Below are 22,297 nucleotides of genomic sequence, written 5' to 3'. Positions count from 1 at the left end.
CTTCATCCTCCAAGTCACCGGCTGCTTTTATTCGAGCTTTGTCCATTACTTCTGTAGTAGGGGATCTCTGTGTATAGTCATAATCTAGTGAATAGTCCCGCCCATGTGCGTGGACCCCGGCAATCAAAAATAATCTCTTAAGTTGTCAAAAAATTGCAGAACTGCAAAGACACTTAAGAGAGAATTTAAAGACAAATAATGCAGCCTATATCCACAGGCTACACTGTCCAGTACTTCAACTAGAAATTCCACCAAAAATACCACACATACAACACAGCCTGCCCAGTTTCTTCACAGAGAAACTTACCTCTACCAGTAAAAGCCTCTGGAATGATAGAGAGGAAGGCCTGGACAGACAAGCCCCATAGGCTGTCATTATGTGGCTTAAATAGGATACTGTGCCTTTAAGAGAACTTTCCAGAACGTCTCCCAGTATCCCAGAATGCACAGCAGGTCCCTTTTACTTTCAGTTCTTTTTTCCGGCTCCTGCTAACAGGACCCTGGTGCATTGAGCTCTCCCTTTTTCAAGGGTTTATTGGATTTTTGTACACTTTGTGATTTAAAAGTGTTTCCGTTTGTGTCTTGGTGCTTTCCCTTCACTCCTGTGTGTTTGTTCAGGCTTTTTAGGGCTCTAAAATGCCTGCCCTTTTCAAAAAATGCCAAGCATGTGGGAGGAAGAAGGCCAAGACTGATCCACACGACGTCTGCATCATCTGCCTTCCTGAAGCACATGTCCCTGAAGAGTGTGACATCTGCAAGAACCTTTCAGCAAGGACTCCGAGGGAAAGGCTGAAGATTAGGCTTCAAGGCCTAGAGGACAGACGACTGCAGGCTGCAGGTGGGTCTGGGCAGACTGGGAAGGCTCCCTCTGCCTCTGCTGAGGCCTCTGGGGGGCTCCCCAGAGGCAGGAAGACCAGCAAACGGTCCCGGTCTCCGTCGACGTTGATTGCATCGACAACAACGTCGAGAGGGATGACGACGGTGTGTTCACCATCTTCCCGGGGCTCCGGGTCGAGACGACGGGAAAGATCGACGTCGAAGGGCCGGGGTAGGCCTCCGTCGAAGAAGGTATGACAGGCGTCGGAGCTCGCCGTTGAGGCGACACCGCCATTCGCCGTTGAGAAGACGTTCGGCGTCAAAACGACGATTGGCGTCGAGGGGATCCTCGACGTCGAGGTCCTCGAAGGAGCGGCCGGCGTCAAGGAAGAGCCGACGTTCGTCGTCGAGGACTGAACGTTCGCCGTCGCGGAGGCGACGTTCGGCATTGAGGAAGAAGCATTTGACGTCGCGGAGGCGGCGACCGACGCCGGAGTCGCCGAGACGACGTTAGACGCCGGAGACATGACGCTTGGCGTCGAGGAGGAAGAGATCGGCGTCTAGGAGTTGTTCCAACTCTCCTAAGAGGCGCAGAAGGAGTTCTGGCGCCAGAAGTCACGCTGGTCCTGGTGGAGGGCGCCGGAGACGGCGATCGCCTGCTGGAGGGGCTGGTTGACAGTCCCCTCCCCCGAAGAAGTCACCGGGCTCGGTGTACTCAGTGGTTCGGCCAAAGGCCCCGCCTCCTCCTGTTCCTAAGGAGGATCCTCCCATCAAACCTCCACTTCCGCCACTCCCTCCTTCAGGACAACCACCACCACTTCCGCCTCGTGGGCCCGTCCCTCGGTCGGAGATACCTCCCGTCCTCCGCCAAGATCGGCGTCACTGCCTCCCCTTCCAACACCACCTAAGGGGACGCCAAGACCGAAACCTCAGGATAAGCCACGGAGAACACCTCCACGGAACCCTGCGGAACGTCCACAGACTGGGAGATCGCGTTCTCGTTCCAGGAGGAGGGAACGATCACGCAACAGGTCATCCATGAGACGACGCCACAGGAGGCACAGGTCTCGTTCCTCGACGAGGTCCTCAGAGACTAGGGACTACTCCCTGACTCTGTCGGAGTCACCAGAGACGAGAGTATCACCGGTGGACGATCTGGTGTCCTTTCACGACGTCCTGTTAAGGGGTGCAGCTAAGTTGGGCATCTCGTTGACAGTGCCCACTCCCAAAACGTCGGTAACTTTCGAGACGCTGCACCAAAAACATCTGTCTCGACCATTACTGCCACTGGTGCTGGGCCTGGAGGATCCGGCCATGGACCTTTTTCTCACCCCGGCGGTGACTAAGGCGGCCCCCTCGAGACTACAGAAAAAGTACCGGGCTCCCGATTCGGATCCGGCCTTTCTAAAAGTGGAACCCCCTCCAGACTCTGTGATAGTGACGGCGGCTCGTAAACAACATGCCACCACTCCGTCATCCACGATTTCACCAGATAAAGAATCTAGGTGGATGGATTCTGCTGGGAGGAAGGTTTGTGGGACGTCGGCTACGTCTATGAAGGCGGCGAGTGCTACGGCCCTGTTGGGGCGCAACGACCGCGCGCTCTGGGAATCTCTCCAGCAGTTTGTGGAACACCTGCCTCGCGACAAAAGGGAAGATTTCCAGGAGGTGTTAAACGAGGGGTTGTTGGTGGCGAATCAGGTCATCAGTGCTGCGGCCGATTCTTCCCTCTTGGCGGCGCATGGCTTCTGCCATGGGATTAACCAGAGACGACACGCTTGGCTCCGCCTCACGTCGTTAAAACCTGACGCCCAACAGAGGGTTGCCAATTTGCCATTCTCTGGCGAGACTCTGTTCGGGAAACATGCGGATGACGAAATGGCCCGCATGAAGGCTGAGGCTGAGATGCTCACGGCTGTGGGCCTAGAGAAGTCCAAAGAGACTAAGAAGTCATACCGACCTTTCCAGAGGCAGTTCGGCGGACAGGGCAGAGGGCGTGGCCAACCTTCGGGACAGCAACAGCAACAACAACAGCAGTTCCGAAGGCCGTTCCAGAAGTGCCAGAAAGGCAGAGGAGGTCAACAGTCGGCAACAGCGACCAAAGGCCCGGCCGGATCTAGGCCCTGAGCGCTTACTTCCCCTACATCCGTTACCCACTCCGGTTGGGGGAAGCGTTCAATTTTTACTGGCAGAGTGGAAAAAAATTACTCGGGACAAGTCGGTGCTGAATATTGTTTGCAATGGATACAGTCTTCTGTTCACTGTCCCGCCTCCAGCAATTCCGCCGGTCAGCTCGCAGTTTCAACTACACGAGCTTCAGGCGGAGGCAGATATTCTGTTAAGGAAAAGGGCAATAGAAGACGTGCCACTGTCTCAGAGAGGAAGAGGACTGTACTCCCAGTTCTTCCTCGTTTGTGAAAAAGCCAAGAACGAGTTCAGGCCCATTCTAGACTTAAGGCAGGCAAACAAGTGGATTCGCAGAGAAAAGTTTTGCATGCTGTCGTTGCATCAGATTTATCCTCAGTTGCAACAGGGAGACTGGCTGTGTGCTATAGACTTACAGGATGCGTACTTCCATGTGCCCATTGCACACAAACACAGGAGGTTCCTGCGATTCCAAGTCGGCGCCAATCATTATCAATACACAGTACTCCCATTCGGACTGAAGTCTGCACCGAGAACATTCTCGAAGTGCATGGCGGTGGTAGCAGCACACCTGAGGAAGAACAAGGTGTTTGTCTACCCATACCTGGACGATTGGTTGATCAAGGCCTCCTCCTTCTCGGAAGCTCGAGCGCACTTCCAGAAGACGTGCGTTCTCTTGAACAAGCTGGGGTTGCACGTCAACATGTCCAAGTCTGTCCCGACTCCGGTCCAATGCAAACAGTACTTGGGAGCCTCCATCAATACGCTGTCAGCAAGCGTGTCTCCTTCGGAGGAGCGACGCGCATCACTCCTTCGGAAGGCTCAGACTCTTATGACCACTCCATCTACAACAGTGAGGACACTGTCTTCTCTACTGGGATCGATGGCCTCTTGTATCTTCCTAACGCCACACGCACGACTGCACATGAGACCGTTGCAAGAGTGCTTGGAGGACCAGTGGGATCAGAGGAAAGGATCTTGGGACGACAAGATACGACTGTCTCTGCATGCTCTTCAGTCTCTGAAGTGGTGGTGTTCGGCGGAGAATCTCCTCAGAGGGGTTCCCTTCCACAAGGACATTCCCACGCAGACCGTCGTGACGGATGCTTCACTCCACGGCTGGGGGGCGCACTCCGGAGACTTACAGATTCAAGGAACGTGGTCCCCGACGGAGTCCACGTATCACAACAATTTCCTGGAACTCAGAGCTGTTCACTTGGCACTGAAGGCCTTTCATCCGTCCTTCCAGACCAACTCTCTGCTTGTACAGACGGACAATACGACCACGATGTATTACCTCAACAAGCAGGGGGGTTCGAGATCACGCACTCTGTCGCAGGAGGCGCAGGCGATCTGGCACTGGCTTCTGGCCAGAGGACTGACGATAACGGCTACCCATCTACCAGGTGTGCAGAATGTTCAGGCGGACGCCCGGAGCAGACTGATTCAGGAAAACCACGAATGGGTCATAAACGACGGAAGTACTAGGAGAGGTCTTCGCAAGGTGGGGGACTCCAGACGTAGATCTGTTCGCCACCGCCGAAAACAGCAAATGCTGAGACTTCACCACCAGGTACTACCAGCAGGGGACGCTGGAGAATGCGCTATGGATTGACTGGTCGAACTGCTTTATGTACGCTTTTCCACCCATTCCCCTGATTCCGGCGGTACTCATCAAGTTGGCTCGGTCCAGGGCGCGGATGATACTCATTGCCCCGGAATGGCCCAGGCAGTTGTGGTTCACAGACCTGCTTCAACGGTCTCTCCTTCCTCACATACGGCTGCCGTGCAGGCCGGACCTTCTCACGAAGTTCGGGGGCAGATGTTGCACTCCAAACTCTCGTCTTTGAGTTTGGCGGCATGGCTCCTGAGATAGTGCAATATGGCCATTTGAATCTACCTGAAGATTGCATGGACATACAGAAGGAGTCTAAGAGGCCTTCCACTCGGACTTCCTATGCTTACAAGTGGAAGAGGTTCTGTATCTGGTGCAAGTCCAAGAACTATGACCCGACGACGTGCAAGGAAGATGTCATCCTTCCTTACCTTCTGCATTTGGCGCAGTCTGGACTTAATGTTCATTCCATTAAGGTTTATCTCGCCGAATTGACTGCCTACAGGAAATGCCCTTCACAGACTTCATTTTTCCAGATCCCTGTGATCAAAGATTTTCTGGAAGGCTTGAAGAAAGTATTCCCTCCTGTCCGGCTTCCTTCGCCGTCATGGGAATTGAATGTGGTGCTGTCCAGATTGATGAAGGAGCCTTTTGAACCTATTCATAAGGCTTCGTTGCAGCACCTGTCCTGGAAGGCGGCGTTCCTCGTGGCCATTACATCGGCCCGCAGGGTGAGTGAAATTCAGGCGTTCTGTTGCCAAGAACCTTATACTGTATTTCATGCTGCTAAGGTTGTTATGCGTACTCACCCTAAATTTCTTCCCAAGGTTTTTCTGATTTTCATGTCAACCAGACCATAACTTTGCCTACGTTTTTTCAGAATCCTTCATCTCCAGCGGAAAGGTCTCTACATTCCCTGGATGTTAGGAGGGTGTTGAAATTTTATCTGGATAAAACCAAAGATATTCGTAGGTCAGACCAATTGTTTATCAATTATGGATCGGTCAGGACGGGTCTTGCTACCTCTAAGCAGTCCATTTCTAGGTGGATTGTGTCCTGCATACAGCTGTGTTACCAAAAAGCTAATAAGACCTCAGGAGGTAAGCCTAAGGTTCATTCCACCAGGGGCAAAGCTGCCACAACAGCCTTGCCCCGTAACGTGCCGTTTGCAGAAATCTGCAAGGCAGCCACTTGGAAGTCGGTTCATACCTTTGCTAAGCATTACAGTCCGGACACTGATGCCAGGACAGACGCTCAGGTTGGACAGGCTTCGCTGCGAAATCTTTTCGCACAGTAGTGGTGTTAATTTTCTTCTCTCCACCACAGCTTTGGTGTGGGGATGGGCTTGCCATTCTATTCACTAGATTATGACTATACACAGAGATCCCCTACTACAGAAGGAGTAGTTTCTGTCCTGTAACTACAGTTCTGTAGTAGGGGTATTTCTGTTATAGTCATAAGCGCCCTCCCGCCTCCCCGGTGGAGAAAGTTATTCATGTAAGGAATGTTACAGGTCTGGCGTGTTACGCCTTCAAAAAGAACTGAAAGTAAAAGGGACCTGCTGTGCATTCTGGGATACTGGGAAAAGTTCTGGAAAGTTCTCTTAAAGGCACAGTATCCTATTTAAGCCACATAATGACAGCCTATGGGGCTTGTCTGTCCAGGCCTTCCTCTCTATCATTCCAGAGGTTTTTACTTGTAGAGGCAAGTTTCTATGTGAAGAAACTGGGCAGGCTGTGTTGTATGTGTGGTGTTTTTGGTGGAATTTCTAGTTGAAGTACTGGACAGTGTAGCCTGTGGATATAGGCTGCATTATTTGTCTTTAAATTCTCTCTTAAGTGTCTTTGCAGTTCTGCAATTTTTTGACAACTTAAGAGATTATTTTTGATTGCCGGGGTCCACACACATGGGCAGGACTATTCATTAGATTATGACTATAAAGGAGATACCCCTACTACAGAACTGGAGTTACAGGACAGAAACTACTCCTTCTGAGCCAACACACAGTCCCTTTTCACTAATACTAAGTCCTTTGTGTCGTGGTTGCCATGTTCGGCACTAGCACTTGTTTTTTGGGGACCAGTACTTTATATTCCTTATTAGAGAAAAGAAAGATAAAAAGTCAGAAAAAGGAAGAAGAAAAATATCAGAAAACAATGACGAAGGGGAGAATACATGCATTAACAAGCATTGGCAAAACCAATAGGTCTCACCTTTGTGTGTGGAAGCAACTGGGGGGTGGAAGTAACTGGGCAAATAAACGGGAGTGGGAAGCATCACAGAGAACATGGCTGTCACGGAAAAAACATATGGAGGACAGGTGGACACAGAAGCAACAAAAGGAGGGCATCAGATGCAAAAGCAACACAGGAACGATGGCGGGACATGGAAGCAACATCTACAAGGGTTGGGCGCAGATTCAACAGGGAGGAGGGTGGCAAGAAGCACACAGGGACAGGAAGCAGCACAAGGGGGAAGCTCGAAAACGTATGCACTCTAAGTGCTTACACAAAAAGAAAAAAGTTGTTCCCTAACATCATGCACAGACACCTGGCAAACAATGCACATGGTACACAGGCTATGCTCCATGGCAGAGACAAACCGAAGGTTGAAAAGATGCTACCCAAATATGAAGCAGGCAAATGAGTGACCAAGGAAGGCAACCAATGGTAAGCAGTGGATGGGCTTCAAGTAGCTTTATCTTCATGGAAAGCCACAACGCGCCTAGCAAAAGACCGCGCGTGTGCTGACTAGTAGACTCGACCTAAAAAAGAACCTGCAAGAGTGAGGTACAGAGACCGGAAGTGTAGGGCGCAGTCACGACTACGCAACCCTGGTATTCGGGGCAGCACTGGTGGCAGACTCCTAAGAAAAGCTTTAGGCCCCTGCACTTATTATTTTGTTTGGTGATTTGTTTTTACAAATTAAGCACTGCTTAGAGCATCCGTTGTTCAGGTTTGTAATTTTCCTGATAGTTCTGTACTGGCAGCCAGAACGGCCGCATCGCTCCTTACGTTGTAGCTTCACAGGACTTCTTCTCTCCTTGTATTGAGGAGTTTTTTGGTACTGGTGAAACGAGGAGCACTCCCTGCACAAAGTTTATCTAGGCAGCACAGTGATGCTATGCACTTCTTTATGCAAGAGTAAAGCCTCCCGCTCGTCTACTCTTCCCAGTGCCAGCCCTCTCATTCCAGGGTGCTGAGGCCTCTGTTTCTGATTCAAGCTGTGTTTTCAAAGGGCACATTTGCCTGGTTAATCCTATTTTTATTACGTGGTGTTTGTAATTTGTTGGGTTGGACTCGATGGGTGTTTAACCAGCGGTGTAAGATTAAACCATGGAAGTAACTGCATCTCAGGGGGATCTCTGTTCTCTTTTCCCACCCTGGTGACCTACAGCTACAGCTCCAGCTCCAGTATCCAAGGCGGCTGCTAGAGCCTTTACTTAGTATATTGCCCTGCTTTCAACATACAAGGCTTCAACCTGCTCTTCCATGCTTACGTTTTATTACAACGCTAATCTATCGATTTAGGTTTCTGAGATATGACTGCTTTGCAGAGATTGTGTGATAAACGAATGACCACCTGTTCTTGAGGATGGAGCTGGAAAAAAATGGCATTTGATGACTATTAAAACAAAAAGAAAGAGAGAGATAGATATGAAAAAGGCCTGCGAATAACTACAGCAGTGCCGTGCTTTGAAGTCTACTCATGATGTACAGAAGAAAATAAAAATGACATCTGGGAGACCCTTAACTAGAAAGTAAGTGTCATTTAATTCTGTAAATGGCACTGATGCCCCAGTGGTTGAGTTAAGCTCAGTTCCTATCTCCAGCACTTCCCTTCACCAACAGACTTAACCTCCTATACCCCTGGTGTGCCAGATCCACGCGTAACCAGGTAGTAAAAGAATGAGCAGCCTGTGTTGTTCTTGTGAAGATTCACTCTCATGCGCTGTATTTTCTCTTGCAGGAAAGAAACTCTCCGACCTGGAGCGCGTCACTTCTCTCAAAGTTTATAACTGGTTCGCCAACAGAAGAAAGGAGATCAAAAGGAGAGCTAATATTGGTAATGTATTGGACCGTGTAACATCATGTGCCTCTGATATATGGAGTAGCTTGCGTCAGAAGCACACACACCCAGAGGGGAAGAGGGAACAGGTTGAACAATGAGGCTAACCTGAGCAAATAGAGTACTTGTTTTTTGTATTGTGCCCCAAGTTCAGTGTAGTTTGCTCATGCATATCTGTTTCTGAAACAAGGCATTGTGGGAATTTTTGAATAATAGCTAATAGTGTGTTTGATGAGATATAGAGATATAGGGCCAGATGTACCAAGAAATGCTTTTGCGATTCTATAATAGCGAATTTTACTTTATTCGCTATTACAGAATCACAAAATGCAATGTATGTAGGTTTCGCTGAAAAATGTGCAATTTATAAATATTCCTTATTTGCGGCTCGCAAATTACGAATTGCAAATAAGAAATGACGTCCCATTCATTCATATGGGCCTTGAGACCCATATGAATGAATGGGAATTGAATGCGCAACTTGCGAGTACCCAATAGGTACTTGCACATTGAGCATGCAATTTCAAGGGTACCAAATGCACAAATATGCATGTGTGCACATGTGGCGCACATACATGCCCTAAGGGTATGTATGTATGCCACATGGCACCTTGAAATATGTGAGCTTTTCATGGAATTCGCATATTACCACCAACTTGAAGTTGGTGGTAATTTGCGATTCTTTAAAGTTGGGTCACAAATATTGTTTGCTTCCTGCATTTCATTTAAAGAATCGCAAATTGTGATTCCTTAAATGCATTTGCAAAATAGGGAATCGCAAATTTAGCGATTCCTTATTTTACGAAGGCCTTTTGGGTGATAGATACCAAAAGGCTTTTTCCCTTCTGCGAACCGGCTCGTTTGCGAACTGGAAAACCCTTGATACATCTGGCCCATAGTTCCATAAATGAACAACAGAGGAATGGTAAGCCCAGTCTCTCAGGCAAAGCTTTTGACCGCAGTCACCGGGACACATGGTGCACTCATGTGTGCGCTTGGTGTGGTACTGAGGGTAAATCCTGATGAACTTTTTCCGAATGGTAGAGTGTCTTTACCTTTTAGCTAGGGTTGCTGCTCCTTTTGAGGTGTCCCTAGGAGTGATATGGAGAACTGGCGATGAAAGGTTTAATTTAACAAAACTAACATAGCAGTTTTATTAGCACTTGATGGCGATCATATCTGAAGATTTCCCACTCTTCACCCCTTGTCACCTCATGCCCCTGCCCCCTGCAGCTCTACTCGCTGCCCGGCCCTCCCTATCAGCCTTCCTCTGCTCATTGTAACCCCAGTCCTTGTTGATATATTTCTGCTCCCCTTAGCCCTAATCTTTTGTTGTCCTGCCCCCTGTAAACCTCCATCAGGCAGTTAGCTCTCTGTTGTTTTATAGGTAGAGTTGCCATCTATGCTTCACTAATGTACATACTTACCTGATTAACCTTCAAACTCATATTGTGAGGAGCTGTAAATGGACATACTTGTACATTGCTCACAACGAAAATTCAAAATAGTTGCATGCTAAATCTTTTCTAGACTGCTATACTCAGCACTCTGTTTCTGAGTCACTCTGGCAGGACTGGAATGCCCAAAAGTCTGACATCCTCTGGTAACTGAGCACGTCCACTGCCCAGCAAACACAATACATTGCTTCTTAGGGAGCGGTAAAATCTTGTTATTCTTGGGGATGATGTCACAGATTCCTTCGTCTTTGGTTGCCATTAGTAATCAGGAGATGGGTTAGTCCTTAATCCATTTTATTAATCTCTTTGCACTGTGTTCTTAAGATACAGAGTTGGAGAAGGATTCATTCATCTGTCTGTTGGATGAATGTGTTTAACTTTATTTGAGGACCCTTTATTTAACTTTTTGTCTCCACCACTTGATGCTCCTCTAGACCTGTTTACAACTCCGCTTCTACAGCTTATATAGCGATTCACTCCAGAATGTTCTGCAGTGGTACTAATAGATTCCTCTGCCCTCCCTCGGCATCAGAGAAGCATACACAGGGAAAGCAGGATTGTGTGTGGAGGCTGCAAAACCAGAAGGAAATAACTTTGTTTATTTTTAAGATAAGTCACAGTCGAGTGACTGCTTGGTTATTCAGAGTAGACTTTGTGAATGGGCATTGTGTGAAAATCTCTACTCCATAACTAACAAAACCATAATCTGGAAATAGTTTACTAAGAAAACCATAACTATGAATTCTGGGAGGGGAAATTGACCACATGTGATCTACAAAAGTATATTGGGGAGGCCATGAGGTAGGGCAGTGAGCTCACAAATGCCTGAAGGGGGAATAAAAGGACAAGTGGTTGCCATATTAATCGACAGATTTATTAGGGAAATGTTTTTTGGTAATGGGGTATTTAATTTCACATATAACCATATGATTGTGTTTGTACTCATTGTTTGAGATGCATAGAGTTGGAATTCCTTAAATGCACGTTGTCCATTTAACTTTAATGGTTACAATTCAACAAGAATGTTGCACCTGTTACCTTGTCAAGACGATTGATATTTATAGCTGAGTCTGTTAGAGCAACGTGTTGTTATGTGATGGTTAGTCAGTTAGGAAAGTGTTTTCTTGACCTCCAGTTACTTCAGCCCCATGTGACACATCTGCAAACATGTTCCCAAGTTGGCAAGCCTTGAAATGTATGCTGAAGTGTCTTCACTTACAGGCAGCCAAGCAGATGGCCTGCTCAGGATCACATTTTTGAAGCCCAAAGCACTACCTTATACATTTGTATACATTTTTTTTCTTCCGCTGTTCAGTCAATGCGGAATCCAGTAACCTTTATTTTTGGGGGGGGTTTTGGAGTTGATCGTTCAAGTGGTTTAGTAAAAACCTCATCTAGATTCTCTTTTGAAATCCGCATTCCCTTGTCCAACACTTCCAGCCTATAGAACACCCTTCCCCTATGCTAAAAGAATTCAGAAATATTATTTCAGTGAATACATAAGATTAATTCAAGAACAAAAAGCTTCTATAACCATATCACAACTTTGTAAAATTGACTTCAATGTAGTAAATATGTAGCTGTGGTTAAGTCGCAGTACTTCTTCTTAGATCTTGCATCGTGCTTGCTCCAGTTGGTGGGTACGATGGGCTGTTTCTCGTGCTATACCTAGAATGGGGTAGTAGATAGCCTTTTTTTACTTCTTACTGCTTGGGTTCCAAAGCCTATGAACCCCTAGGTTTTGTTCCAGAGTTAGATGGTTACGAAGATAGACTAAGAGTGTTGCTGAACCTAGGACGTGATAATAGACAGCCCTTTTCACTCCTTTGGCATTGAAACGCCTACGAACACCCAGAGAATTGTACAGTAAGTGAGCTGGTTAGTACTAGGGAGTACATTCAGATGCCGAAGTCTGTGCATTTAACATAATATAGAGTACCTGGGTGTTCGACTAGCTTCCTCTCCTACTCCCCCTAGGCACACTTAACACTTACTCCTGCTGCAGCACCAGGATGCTATCGCAGGTAGTAGCATGCTCTACAAATTTGCATAACATTCTCTCTGTGCCTTGCCTGAGCCCGGCACCAGGTTACTTCTCCGAAATCCTACTGGAGATCTAAATAAGATAGTTACAAGACTGTTGCATTTTAGCACCCTCCTACGCTACTCAGACCTTCCACCCTCTTTAGAAACCGAGCATACAAGTGCTGAGTCAACGACGCCGAACGAGTTTAAGGTGTGTGGTGATGCAGGTTTAATATCTGGGTCTTCTGTTAGGCACTTCTTCCTTCCTTTCTGAATGACATGCCGTCCTAACAGTACGACACATTTGTTTTCCAATTATATAATGGTTTAACGTGTAATAACTTGAAATAAGCCTTAAACAGTAAAGTCCATGCCATGGTTGCTTTTGCAGGATTTCATTAGGCAGATCCTTTTTTAGGTCTCGTGACCTCTCAATGCGCATGCATTGAGAGAAGCGAGGCTATAGGGCTTTAAACAGACTTTAACTGACTGGCGATTTGATGCTGTGCCCGTGTGCTTTTAGGCCAATGCGCAAGCGCATTGACCTAAAATGCGCATGCACAGCATCAAATTGTCAGCCATCTGTTGCCCAGCTTCGTGCCGCTCCACCCCCTGCAACATCAAAGGCTTTCACGGCCGGCCGGCCGTGCTTTCAGTTTCACAGCCGGCCGGCCGTGTGAAGTACGGCTGTGTCGCATTTCTCCTCCCCCCTCCCCACAGCAATGCCCTCCGTCTTGTTTCTCTCTCTCTCTCATAGTTAGGCCTTTGCTGAGCGTTGCGTCAAAATAGAATTACGGACCAGTTTGCTTCTCTGATCTGCTTGTTATATATATTCAAAGGCAGAATCCACAAACATTGCATACCAAATCTCACCGCTGTAATTCAAACCTCGTACTTTATTTCTGCGTAGGAGATGATTTCATTATGCCTGTCCCTTCTCTGCCTGAGGTTGTGGCTGCCAAAGGACCTTAGGTGCGTCATCATTTGAAAGAATCTGCTTAAGGTGCGAGTCGCTCGCCCCTCATACCACATCCTTGACAGCCTGCTAGATTTCATCAGACTAAACATAAGCTTCCTGAACATCTAGCCACTTTTAATCGAGGTGCTGAAAGAATGCTGCAGCAGGCTTTAATCTCTTGATCCCCTGCTCTCCGCTTGGTGAGAATAATTATTTTGTGGAAATTGGAGTGTGAGGCATTGGTGTGAACTGAACCCTCTCTGCCGACAGCTCTGCTGTGCCGCCTGACTCTCTACAAACCAGAAGTGTTGCTGGAGTAATACGGCTTACGATTTTGCTTAATGTCGCCATTATTCCATTTTACGTACAGGGATGGGCGGACAGCATGGTGAGCGAGCCCAAACCAAGGTTTTGCTCGTGTGCTCTGTTGCAGAGCCACAGTGTTGAAATTGCATGTATTCCTCTCTGGGAATTTCCTGATGGGCACTGATTTATTAAATCTTCCTGGGACAGGGTGATGGTCTCTCTTGTTTGAACCCTTGACAGAATAACTATTATTTTCTGTGTTGCTTTGTATTTCTGAGCCCCATATTTTAGCTCCTCTTCCGAGCACCCTATTGCACCATAACCAGGATTCAAAACCTTTCCTATTTGATAATACCGCCTGATCCATTTCTGTTAATTTTGCATAATGCAGCTGACAGGGCTTTGTCCCATTTGTGTGAGATTGCGTAGAGGTGAGACAGAAACAGTGCTTTGAAGCACAAAGCTAGTTTTTTGTCTGCATAATTATTCTGCGAGCTGGAGCACAACATATGCACTATTCTTCGTTCATCTACCCTGCAGTTTGTGTTCCGATTATCTCGCGCCTCAGCCCAGGCATACGTATCTATTACGATCATTGCGTAACGTGGCCGCTTACCAGAGTATGATCTGGCTTCAAAAGGTCAAAGGTCGTGCCAATCTTTGGCACTCCGTAAATCATCTTGGGAGTAGGCAGCATGCATTTTACTACCTTTGCAAAAACCTCACTAAGTGCATTTCCTTCATTCTTTTGGACGCTATCGGGAATAACGACATCTATATAGGCAGCATGAAGATGGTTTGGCATCCTTGCTGGGACACAGACGCTACTCACTGTGGGCAAAAACGGCCACCACTGGTACATTTTCAACATAAGGAGTCCATCAGGGTTCAGCCGTCTTGTATTCCTTATTTTAAACTTGTATTGATGTTGTAAGTTTCTCGTTACAGACCTATAGTTCAGTTACTGGAGTGGATACCTGACATCATACATACACTGCAGCTCCGGGTAGTGTATAAAACGAGTGCCTTGATTATACCCTGCTAGCAGGGAGGGTGACATTATTCCTGAGGAATATCACTGACACCTCCTTGGAGGATTGAATGGGCAGACAAATGTAGACCTCAGTTTGTAGATTTTTCCCCCAAGTTTCTTTCATCCTGCCACTAGGGGATTCAATACATTGTATACATTCCACCCTTATAGATCGTTTTAACACGCACACATACTCCTTTTTCCCCTCTGCACTCCCACACACCCTTGCAAACTAGACAAGTAACTAACTCACATCCCTGCCAAGCACTGTTTTCTCATCAATAATTTTATTGTAAATGTTTACAACTAAACAACGTCCTAAAAAGACAATGAAAATATGTTTGGCCTTAGTTTACAGAAGCCAGAATTTAAAATCAAGACATATGCCATAAAGCATTCAACCCACAATGCAACACAACTTAATATCACAATTCCTGTACCAGGAATTGCATTTCCATACTAAATGACTGAGTCACTGCAATATGAAAGCACACAGAGCACTGACTCTCCCACTCACTCACTCACTGACTCTCCCACTCACTCACTGACTCTCCCACTCACTCACTGACTCTCCCACTCACTCACTCTCAACACATATTGCACTACAAATGCAATAGGTGTCACATTTGCGAAAGGAAAAGCTATTGGCATTGTAAATGACAATGCTATTAATGTATGTTTTCAAAACCAACACATAAAAAAGTGTCATTTACAATGCCAATAGCTCAAACTTTCTTCACTGCCTTTGCCAGTGCTTGTTGAATTGTGTCGTAAGCTCAGTCCATTGCAACCGCGGAGCCCAGCCATTTGAGGTGTTATTTTTTTCATACAGGCATACAGCCAAAGGGACCTCGATGTTGCTTCACACAGTACCAAGGCCATTTCACCCCCTCACCCACTCATCCTCACACACCCTCACTCACCCTCACACCCTCAACCCCCCTCACAACCCTCTCACCCTCACTCACCCTCACACCCCTCACCCTCAGACCCCTCACCCTCAGACACCCACAACCTTACCCTCACCCCCTCACCCTGACACACCCTGTCACCCTCACCCCTCACCCCCTCCCTCACCCTCGCACCCCCTCCCTCACCCTCACACCCCCTCACTCACCCTCACACACCTTCACACCCCCTCACACACCCACTCACCCTCACACACCCTTACCCTCACCCCCTCACCCTCACACACCCCCAGTCACCCTCACACTTCCTCACCATCACACACCCTCACATCCTCTCACCCTCACAATCCCTCACCCTCACTCATCCTCACCCCCCCCACAACCCTCACACCCTCACACACCCTCACACACCCTCACACACCCTCACCCTCTCTCACCATCACCCCCCTCACCCTCACACACCCTTACCCTCATCCCCTCACCCTCACACCCTCAGTCACCCTCACACCCCCTAACCCTCACCCCCTCACACCCCCTCACTCACCCTCACACACCCTCACCCCCTCACACACCCTCACCCTCACACCCCCTCACTCACCCTCACCCCCTCACACACCCTCACACAACCACTCACCCTCACCCTCCCTAACCCTCACACCCCTCACACCACTCAGTGCTACAACACATATTGTGTTACAATAGGTGTCACATTTGCGAAAGATAAAACTATTGGCATTGTAAATAACAAAGCTATTAATTTCGCTATTATCAAAACAAGCACATAAATAAAAAAAGTGTCCTTTACAATACCAATAGCTCAAACTTTCCTAATGCGAGACCTATTGCATTGCTGTGCTTCTCTCCCCTGCTGCACTCTCCTGCTCTCTAGAGATGTGGCCTAACGACCAGAGCTGCCATCTAAGTCACGTAAATACAAAACATGTTGCATTCCAAATGCTATAGGTGTCACATTCGCGAAAGTTATAACTATTGGCATTGTAAATGACAAAGCTATCAATTTAGCTATTTTAAAAAGCAACAAATAAATAAAATATTTGTCATTTACAAGACCAATAGCTCCAACTTTTCTAATGCGAGACCTATTGCATTTCCAATGCTTGTTTGTTAACCAGCTTTCACGTCTACAGTTGTCTTTCTCATTGGATGCATAAACTTGGGTATACTCTTGCGGTATACCCAGTAATGTATCAAAATATGTGTTTTATCTCTAACAGCAAAAACAGTGTAATGTATTAGAAATAAGCTGGGGGGTTTTTAAATTTGAAATGAACTATTTGTATAGAGCAGGACTTCGATTGTTTCGTGATGATTGTTAGTCTGTTTATTTGGACTAATAAGGAATGTAGGGCCTCATGTACAAAGCCCTTTTCCGATCTCAAATATTGCGATTCGCCAAAATCACACAATTTGCGATCGCAGAAGAGTTTTCTTTTATGCATAAAAGTCTTTTTTACCAGTTGGAATATTCTTCCCAACTTGTAAATGACTTTTGCCCTCCATTTCAAATCGCAAATAGGAGGGGACGTGAAAGACTTCCCACCTCCATTTTCATTCTTGAAAGGAATGCAATCAGCGGTTTGTGACTGCAACTGCGGTCTCAGGCCATTGGTGAGTTACAGATCCCAGAGCTGGGGTGGATAACTGATTTGCACAGTGGGGGCGGGGGGGTTCCATAGGACTCCTTGCCTTTTGGGAATCAGGTTGGCAGCCTCAGCCCCACGTTAAGGTTTTTTTTATTTTACATTTTTCAGTTTTAGAATGTAATCAATAGGGAGGATGGTCTGCTGGCCCTTGCAGGCCATCATCTCTGTGATTGCATCCAATCACAGGGGGTTGCAAATTCCGACTAGCAAGATAGGTAATTAATTAGCCTTCATTCTGCGACCCCCGGCGATTCGGTATTTTGTGAACCGACCTATTACTACATAAGTTGGTTCGCAACACACTGTTTTATTCACAAAAAGTAAATCCACAATTAAACCACTTTGCAAATGCAATAATAATACATGAGGCACTCAATTCATAAACTTGAATTGTGGATGATATAGAACTCTAGTTTTAGTCTGACAGCTTGGTTCTTAGATTTTTAGGTTTCTGACTCTTTTATGGCAGTGTTGGAATTATTGTGGAGACTTGCAAAATTTTATTTGATCCCAGTGCAGATTAGGAGACCAGCAATTATTCATAAGTTTGTTAAACCTTTGATATCTTGAAATCTTGGATTACTAGAGACATACGGTACCGTTTTAATGTATTGTTTTTTGTGTGGAAAAACGTTTGTCTTTGAAAGGAAGGTAGCAGACACCTACAATCAGGTCAACCCCGAATTTTACCGTAGCGTTGACTAAATAAGAGAAAGCTAATTATGTGATGTAATACGACACATTTTGTGGCAGTATTACTTCATTATTTTTTTGTTTCTACAAATGTTTGCACTGCCTGGGCAAGATTTGACCTCATTAGCACTACTTTAACTCTGAAATAGAGCAATCAGCAACAGAAAAGAGATGAATTAACCTTTGTAAATGGCCGTACACTGCAGGGCAACACATGGGCCAGTATTTTTAGTAACATTTGCTACTTTTGAGCTAGAAACATTTATTTTGTTAAAATATGCAGATTATGCAGCAAACTATGCATTATGTGGCAAATTCAGTTAAACCATAAGCATGCAGAAAATTCTTTGGCTACAGAATCTCATAATTTCAGTGGCCTTGCCTATAACGCTTTGACACCGAGCAAACATTCAGAATGTGGTATTGAGTGAGTTACTGAAATTTTTGTATATTCTTATTTATCGGTGATTTAGCCATTACAGTAGTACACTTCCAGCCAGTCATGCACAAATGCACACAATTTATACCATATCTAGGTGCAACATACCGCATTGTGCACCTCTTATGTTTTCACCTTATTTTTTATTCCCCAAACTTGCTGTGCCGCATGACGCAAATGTCATACAATTAGTCAATTACAACAGCAGTGTTGCATTTTTGGTGGAATAAAAAATAGGGCACAAAAGGAGACAAGTAGCGCAGAGCCACTGCACTGCACAAATAGTCTATAAGCGTTTGTGAACGTTTATGTTTGCATGTGCTTGCTCAATAAAACCAGATGTTTCTTTTAGAGTGGGAGGATCTAGCATGTCTTGAGAGCTTCTGGGAAGATCCCTTGAGTGAGGGAGGTATTGATGATGTTGAGGAGGGGTGAAAGAGTTTCCCCAGAGAGGGCTGTAATGAAGGACGAGGGTAAGACATCGTCCCTTGAACGAGAGTGCTTGGAGGAGAGTGCTTGAGAATTTTGAGAGATTGAAAGTTGTTTTGCAGATTCTGTATCGCCTCAATCCAATAATCCTGCTTCAGTTTGAAGTTAGTGTTAGTGTTTTGTGCTGTGATCCTGCCCTCTGTGGGGTAAAGGTTGGTGTGCTATTCTGTCGCGTAGCCAGATTGAACCAGGAGGTTGGTTGACAGAGGGAGGTTGTTTCAAGGGATGATGGTTAAATTGAAGTCTGTTGGTTTAATCCTTGATAGATATTGGTCAGTTTCAGCATAGGGGTTACTTTGTTCACAGTGTGCTCCGAACGACCTTGATTTATGCTGATATTATGCTGTCTGATATCATTACCCTAAGGGTGAGGGAGCGGGTATTTCCTATTTATGTGGGAAAGTCACATTCAGTAACTAAATCATCCTTGGTACATCATCAACAGGAGAGTGGTATTACATTTGGATGCAATATTCAAGCGTACTGAGTACAAATGCAGTAGCCAAGATGTTATATTAGTGGTGAAAGTTGTGCACCACTGAGGCATCGTATTTAGGACAATAATCACATTCAGGTACACTTTCACATCAAGGTGCATTTCATCCTGTCAGTAAGAGCAAAAATCGCATTTAGATGTAAAATCACCATTGGTGGAGCATCAACAGGAGTCTGAAACTCCATTCCAGTGCATAGATCCTTTTCTTCACACTCTGTGCTCTGCAGTCTGGAAGCTATCTTTGGCCAGACTGAGGTATTCCTCTAGCCTCAACTAAAATGTTAATGATTTTTTTCCACACGCAACAGCTGAAAGGACTCACCCAAACAAACCTTTGGATGACGGGGACCCACCTGCAGCCACTTTCTGTTTGTGTTTGGTGTTGATGACACGTGCTCACCGCACACAGCTAAATCTGTGCTTAGCCAGCTCTAATAAAAGGCTGGTGGTTATAGTTTGCTTAAGTAGGATACAAACCTGATAAAGGCAGATCAAAATGCTGAAAGCAACTGTAACGGTTTTGAAAATATATATAAAAGCGGGCAGTCAAACATTTTATGAAGCTGTGATGAGCTAAGCAGTCCGCCTTGTGATATTTAGCTTCCTTTAGCCGTCGGCATTGGGCTTATCTGCTTAGCGTTTATGAAGCTGTGATGAGGTAAACAGTCCACCTTATGATATATAGCTTCCTTTAGCCATAGACATTGGGTTTATCTGCTTAGATTTGATGAAGCTGTGATGAGCTAAGCAGTCCACCTTATGATATTTAGCTTCCTTTAGCCATAGACATTGGGTTTATCTGCTTAGATTTGATGAAGCTGTGATGAGGTAAACAGTCCACTTTATGATATTTAGCTTCCTTTAGCCATAGACATTGGGTTTATCTGCTTAGATTTGATGAAGCTGTGATGAGCTAAGCAGTCCACCTTATGATATATAGCTTCCTTTAGCCATAGACATTGGGTTTATCTGCTTAGATTTGATGAAGCTGTGATGAGGTAAACAGTCCACTTTATGATATATAGCTTCCTTTAGCCATAGACATTGGGTTCATCTGCTTAGATTTGATGAAGCTGTGATGAGGTAAGCAGTCCACTTTATGATATATAGCTTCCTTTAGCCATAGACATTGGGTTTATCTGCTTAGATTTGATGAAGCTGTGATGAGGTAAGCAGTCCACTTTATGATATATAGCTTCCTTTAGCCATGGACATTGGGTTTATCGGCTTGCTCTATCAGCAGTCTTGTATCCCTTTTCAACCTGTGATTGCAATATTTTTGTTAATTAGTGAAGACTTGTTGTGACGATTTGAAACCTTTACATTACTGTGTCAGATAATTTAGGGACCTATTTGCTTTTTTCGAAGAAGCAGCAATCCTGGAGAGTCATGGGATCGATGTACAAAGCCCTGGCGGTCATTCCAACAGTGATGACGTGGATGGAAACGACTATTCTGAGCAGGTGAGGATCTAAACCTTCCTCTCACGAGTAACTCTTGAATGTTCAGGTATACTCCGAGATTGACATGCTGTCTCAGTAGAACCCGGGTCTGTGCTCCTGAGCACAAAACCATGAGTGAAGTGGTTTATTCAGAATTATAAATACTCGGGGTAAACTATCGAATCTGCCCTTCCCACTGGCAAAAGGTCTATTTCTTTAATGTGTTTTTTTTTTTAATATTTCCGGCTGTTAATAGTGTGAGAAGTTTGTGGAAACAGGTAAGAAACAGTGCCCTCTTCGTTTGATTCCTTTCACCCTCTGCAGAAAGAAAGCCCAATCACAGAAGTGTGGGTAACAACATTTTGAAACGAAAGAAACTACTGATTAGCTATTATAATTTAAGGCAAATCCTTTTTTAACTTAAGCAATATTTTAAAACCAATACTAGATGTAAAATTCGACGTCAAATAATGCATTCATGGCAGTTGTATTGTTAGCCATTTGTGCCATATTTTGAACATTGCTGGAGCTTATGGGGAAAAGGGAAATAATATGCTCAGCGATACCTCTAGTAACTAAAAAGGAGATGTGTTTTATTACTGGTACTGCTCGTGGCATTGTTTGCCATAACGCGGAGTTGCTTCGAATGTTCTGGGAAAAGAACATTCCAGTGAGGAACAATAGAGCTTTCTGGGTCGTTACCAGCACGTTTTGCAAAATGAATAAAAGAATGCCCGTCTCTGGCTACCAAATATATATTTATTGCAACACTGCTTTTATATGAGGATATATTTCATAGTTTTCAATTGCAATCACTGAATGCAGTACTTGTGCTTGGATTCTGGAGTAAAAAGCATCGGTAAAATATTCTGCAGTGTATATATGCGACTGAACTATGTTGTTCTGATTGCAATTAACAGCTAACTGCTGACGTTTACATCAGGTTATGGTTCTTTTCAGATTGCAAAAATAACATGTTCTGATATGACACAACATTGAGTTGTGAGCACTTAATCGTCCATTAACAATTGGTGGCCCTGTCCTTCATCCCAGCATAATTAGAGGTTTGATGTCATATGCCCCTTGACCCACTATTGGGATACATCATTTCCTGGTGACTTCCTTCAGCATGTAAACGTCCAAGGGCTCATAATTTTCATGATCTGCTAGCCAATATAGATGACCGCTTTGAAGATCGCATTCATTAGTCGTGGTGAAATCTTGCAAGTAGAGTTTGTGTGAGGACAGGCAGCCCCGAAACCAACCAGAGGCTATAGTCTTCCTAACTATTCAGTAGCCACCTTGAGGATGAGGATAATGACAATGGAATGTTTCTATAGATACTGGGGCCCGAGAATGCATCATTCCATGTCCAGCTTGCCAGGGAGAAAATAAATTAGGCATTGTTCAGTTAACCGTCACTTGGGAATAATTCTAGGTAAGGTGGACAAAGCCCCACACACACAGTCAGTACCATGTGGGAAGCTCTCTGGGGACTTGGTACTGCTGTGGGGATAATCTGTGGTTGTTTGTGGTCCTAAGGTAATGCATAAATATAGATCCTGTAGTGTATATAAACTGAATCCTAGAATATACAGTAGTATTCACCATGATGGAGCGAGTTGTAAAACATTTGAGTAAGTGATGTGAGACTATGTTCCTTCACTTGGTTGAATATAATGGGAAACATGGATTATTTTGGTATTATTTCCTTAATTAAACTCAATTTAGAAGGCCTTAGGT

The 22,297-nt window shown here is 45.4% G+C and overlaps 1 protein-coding gene across 11 annotated transcripts in view; it reads left to right on the top strand.

Annotated features, from left to right (window-relative positions):
* HMBOX1 (homeobox containing 1) overlaps nt 1-22,297 on the top strand; it is a 490,629-nt gene that overhangs the window by 420,852 nt on the left and 47,480 nt on the right. For 4 of the 11 annotated variants that reach the window (XM_086928008.1, XM_086928011.1, XM_086928001.1 and 1 more), the window contains 2 exons: nt 8,546-8,641; nt 20,487-20,575. In XM_086928008.1, coding sequence (XP_086784134.1) covers nt 8,546-8,641; nt 20,487-20,575 — 185 coding nt within the window. Of the gene's footprint in view, nt 1-8,545; nt 8,642-20,480; nt 20,576-22,297 lie in introns of all 11 variants that reach the window. The other 7 variants (XM_086928002.1, XM_086928010.1, XM_086928006.1 and 4 more) reach the window with 2 other exon arrangements.

Source organism: Lissotriton vulgaris, chromosome 6 (genome assembly GCF_964263255.1).
Source record: "Lissotriton vulgaris chromosome 6, aLisVul1.2, whole genome shotgun sequence".
In the NCBI taxonomy this organism is placed as follows: domain Eukaryota; kingdom Metazoa; phylum Chordata; class Amphibia; order Caudata; family Salamandridae; genus Lissotriton; species Lissotriton vulgaris.
Note: the sequence above shows the minus strand (reverse complement) of the source record. Positions and strands in the feature narration are given on the sequence as shown.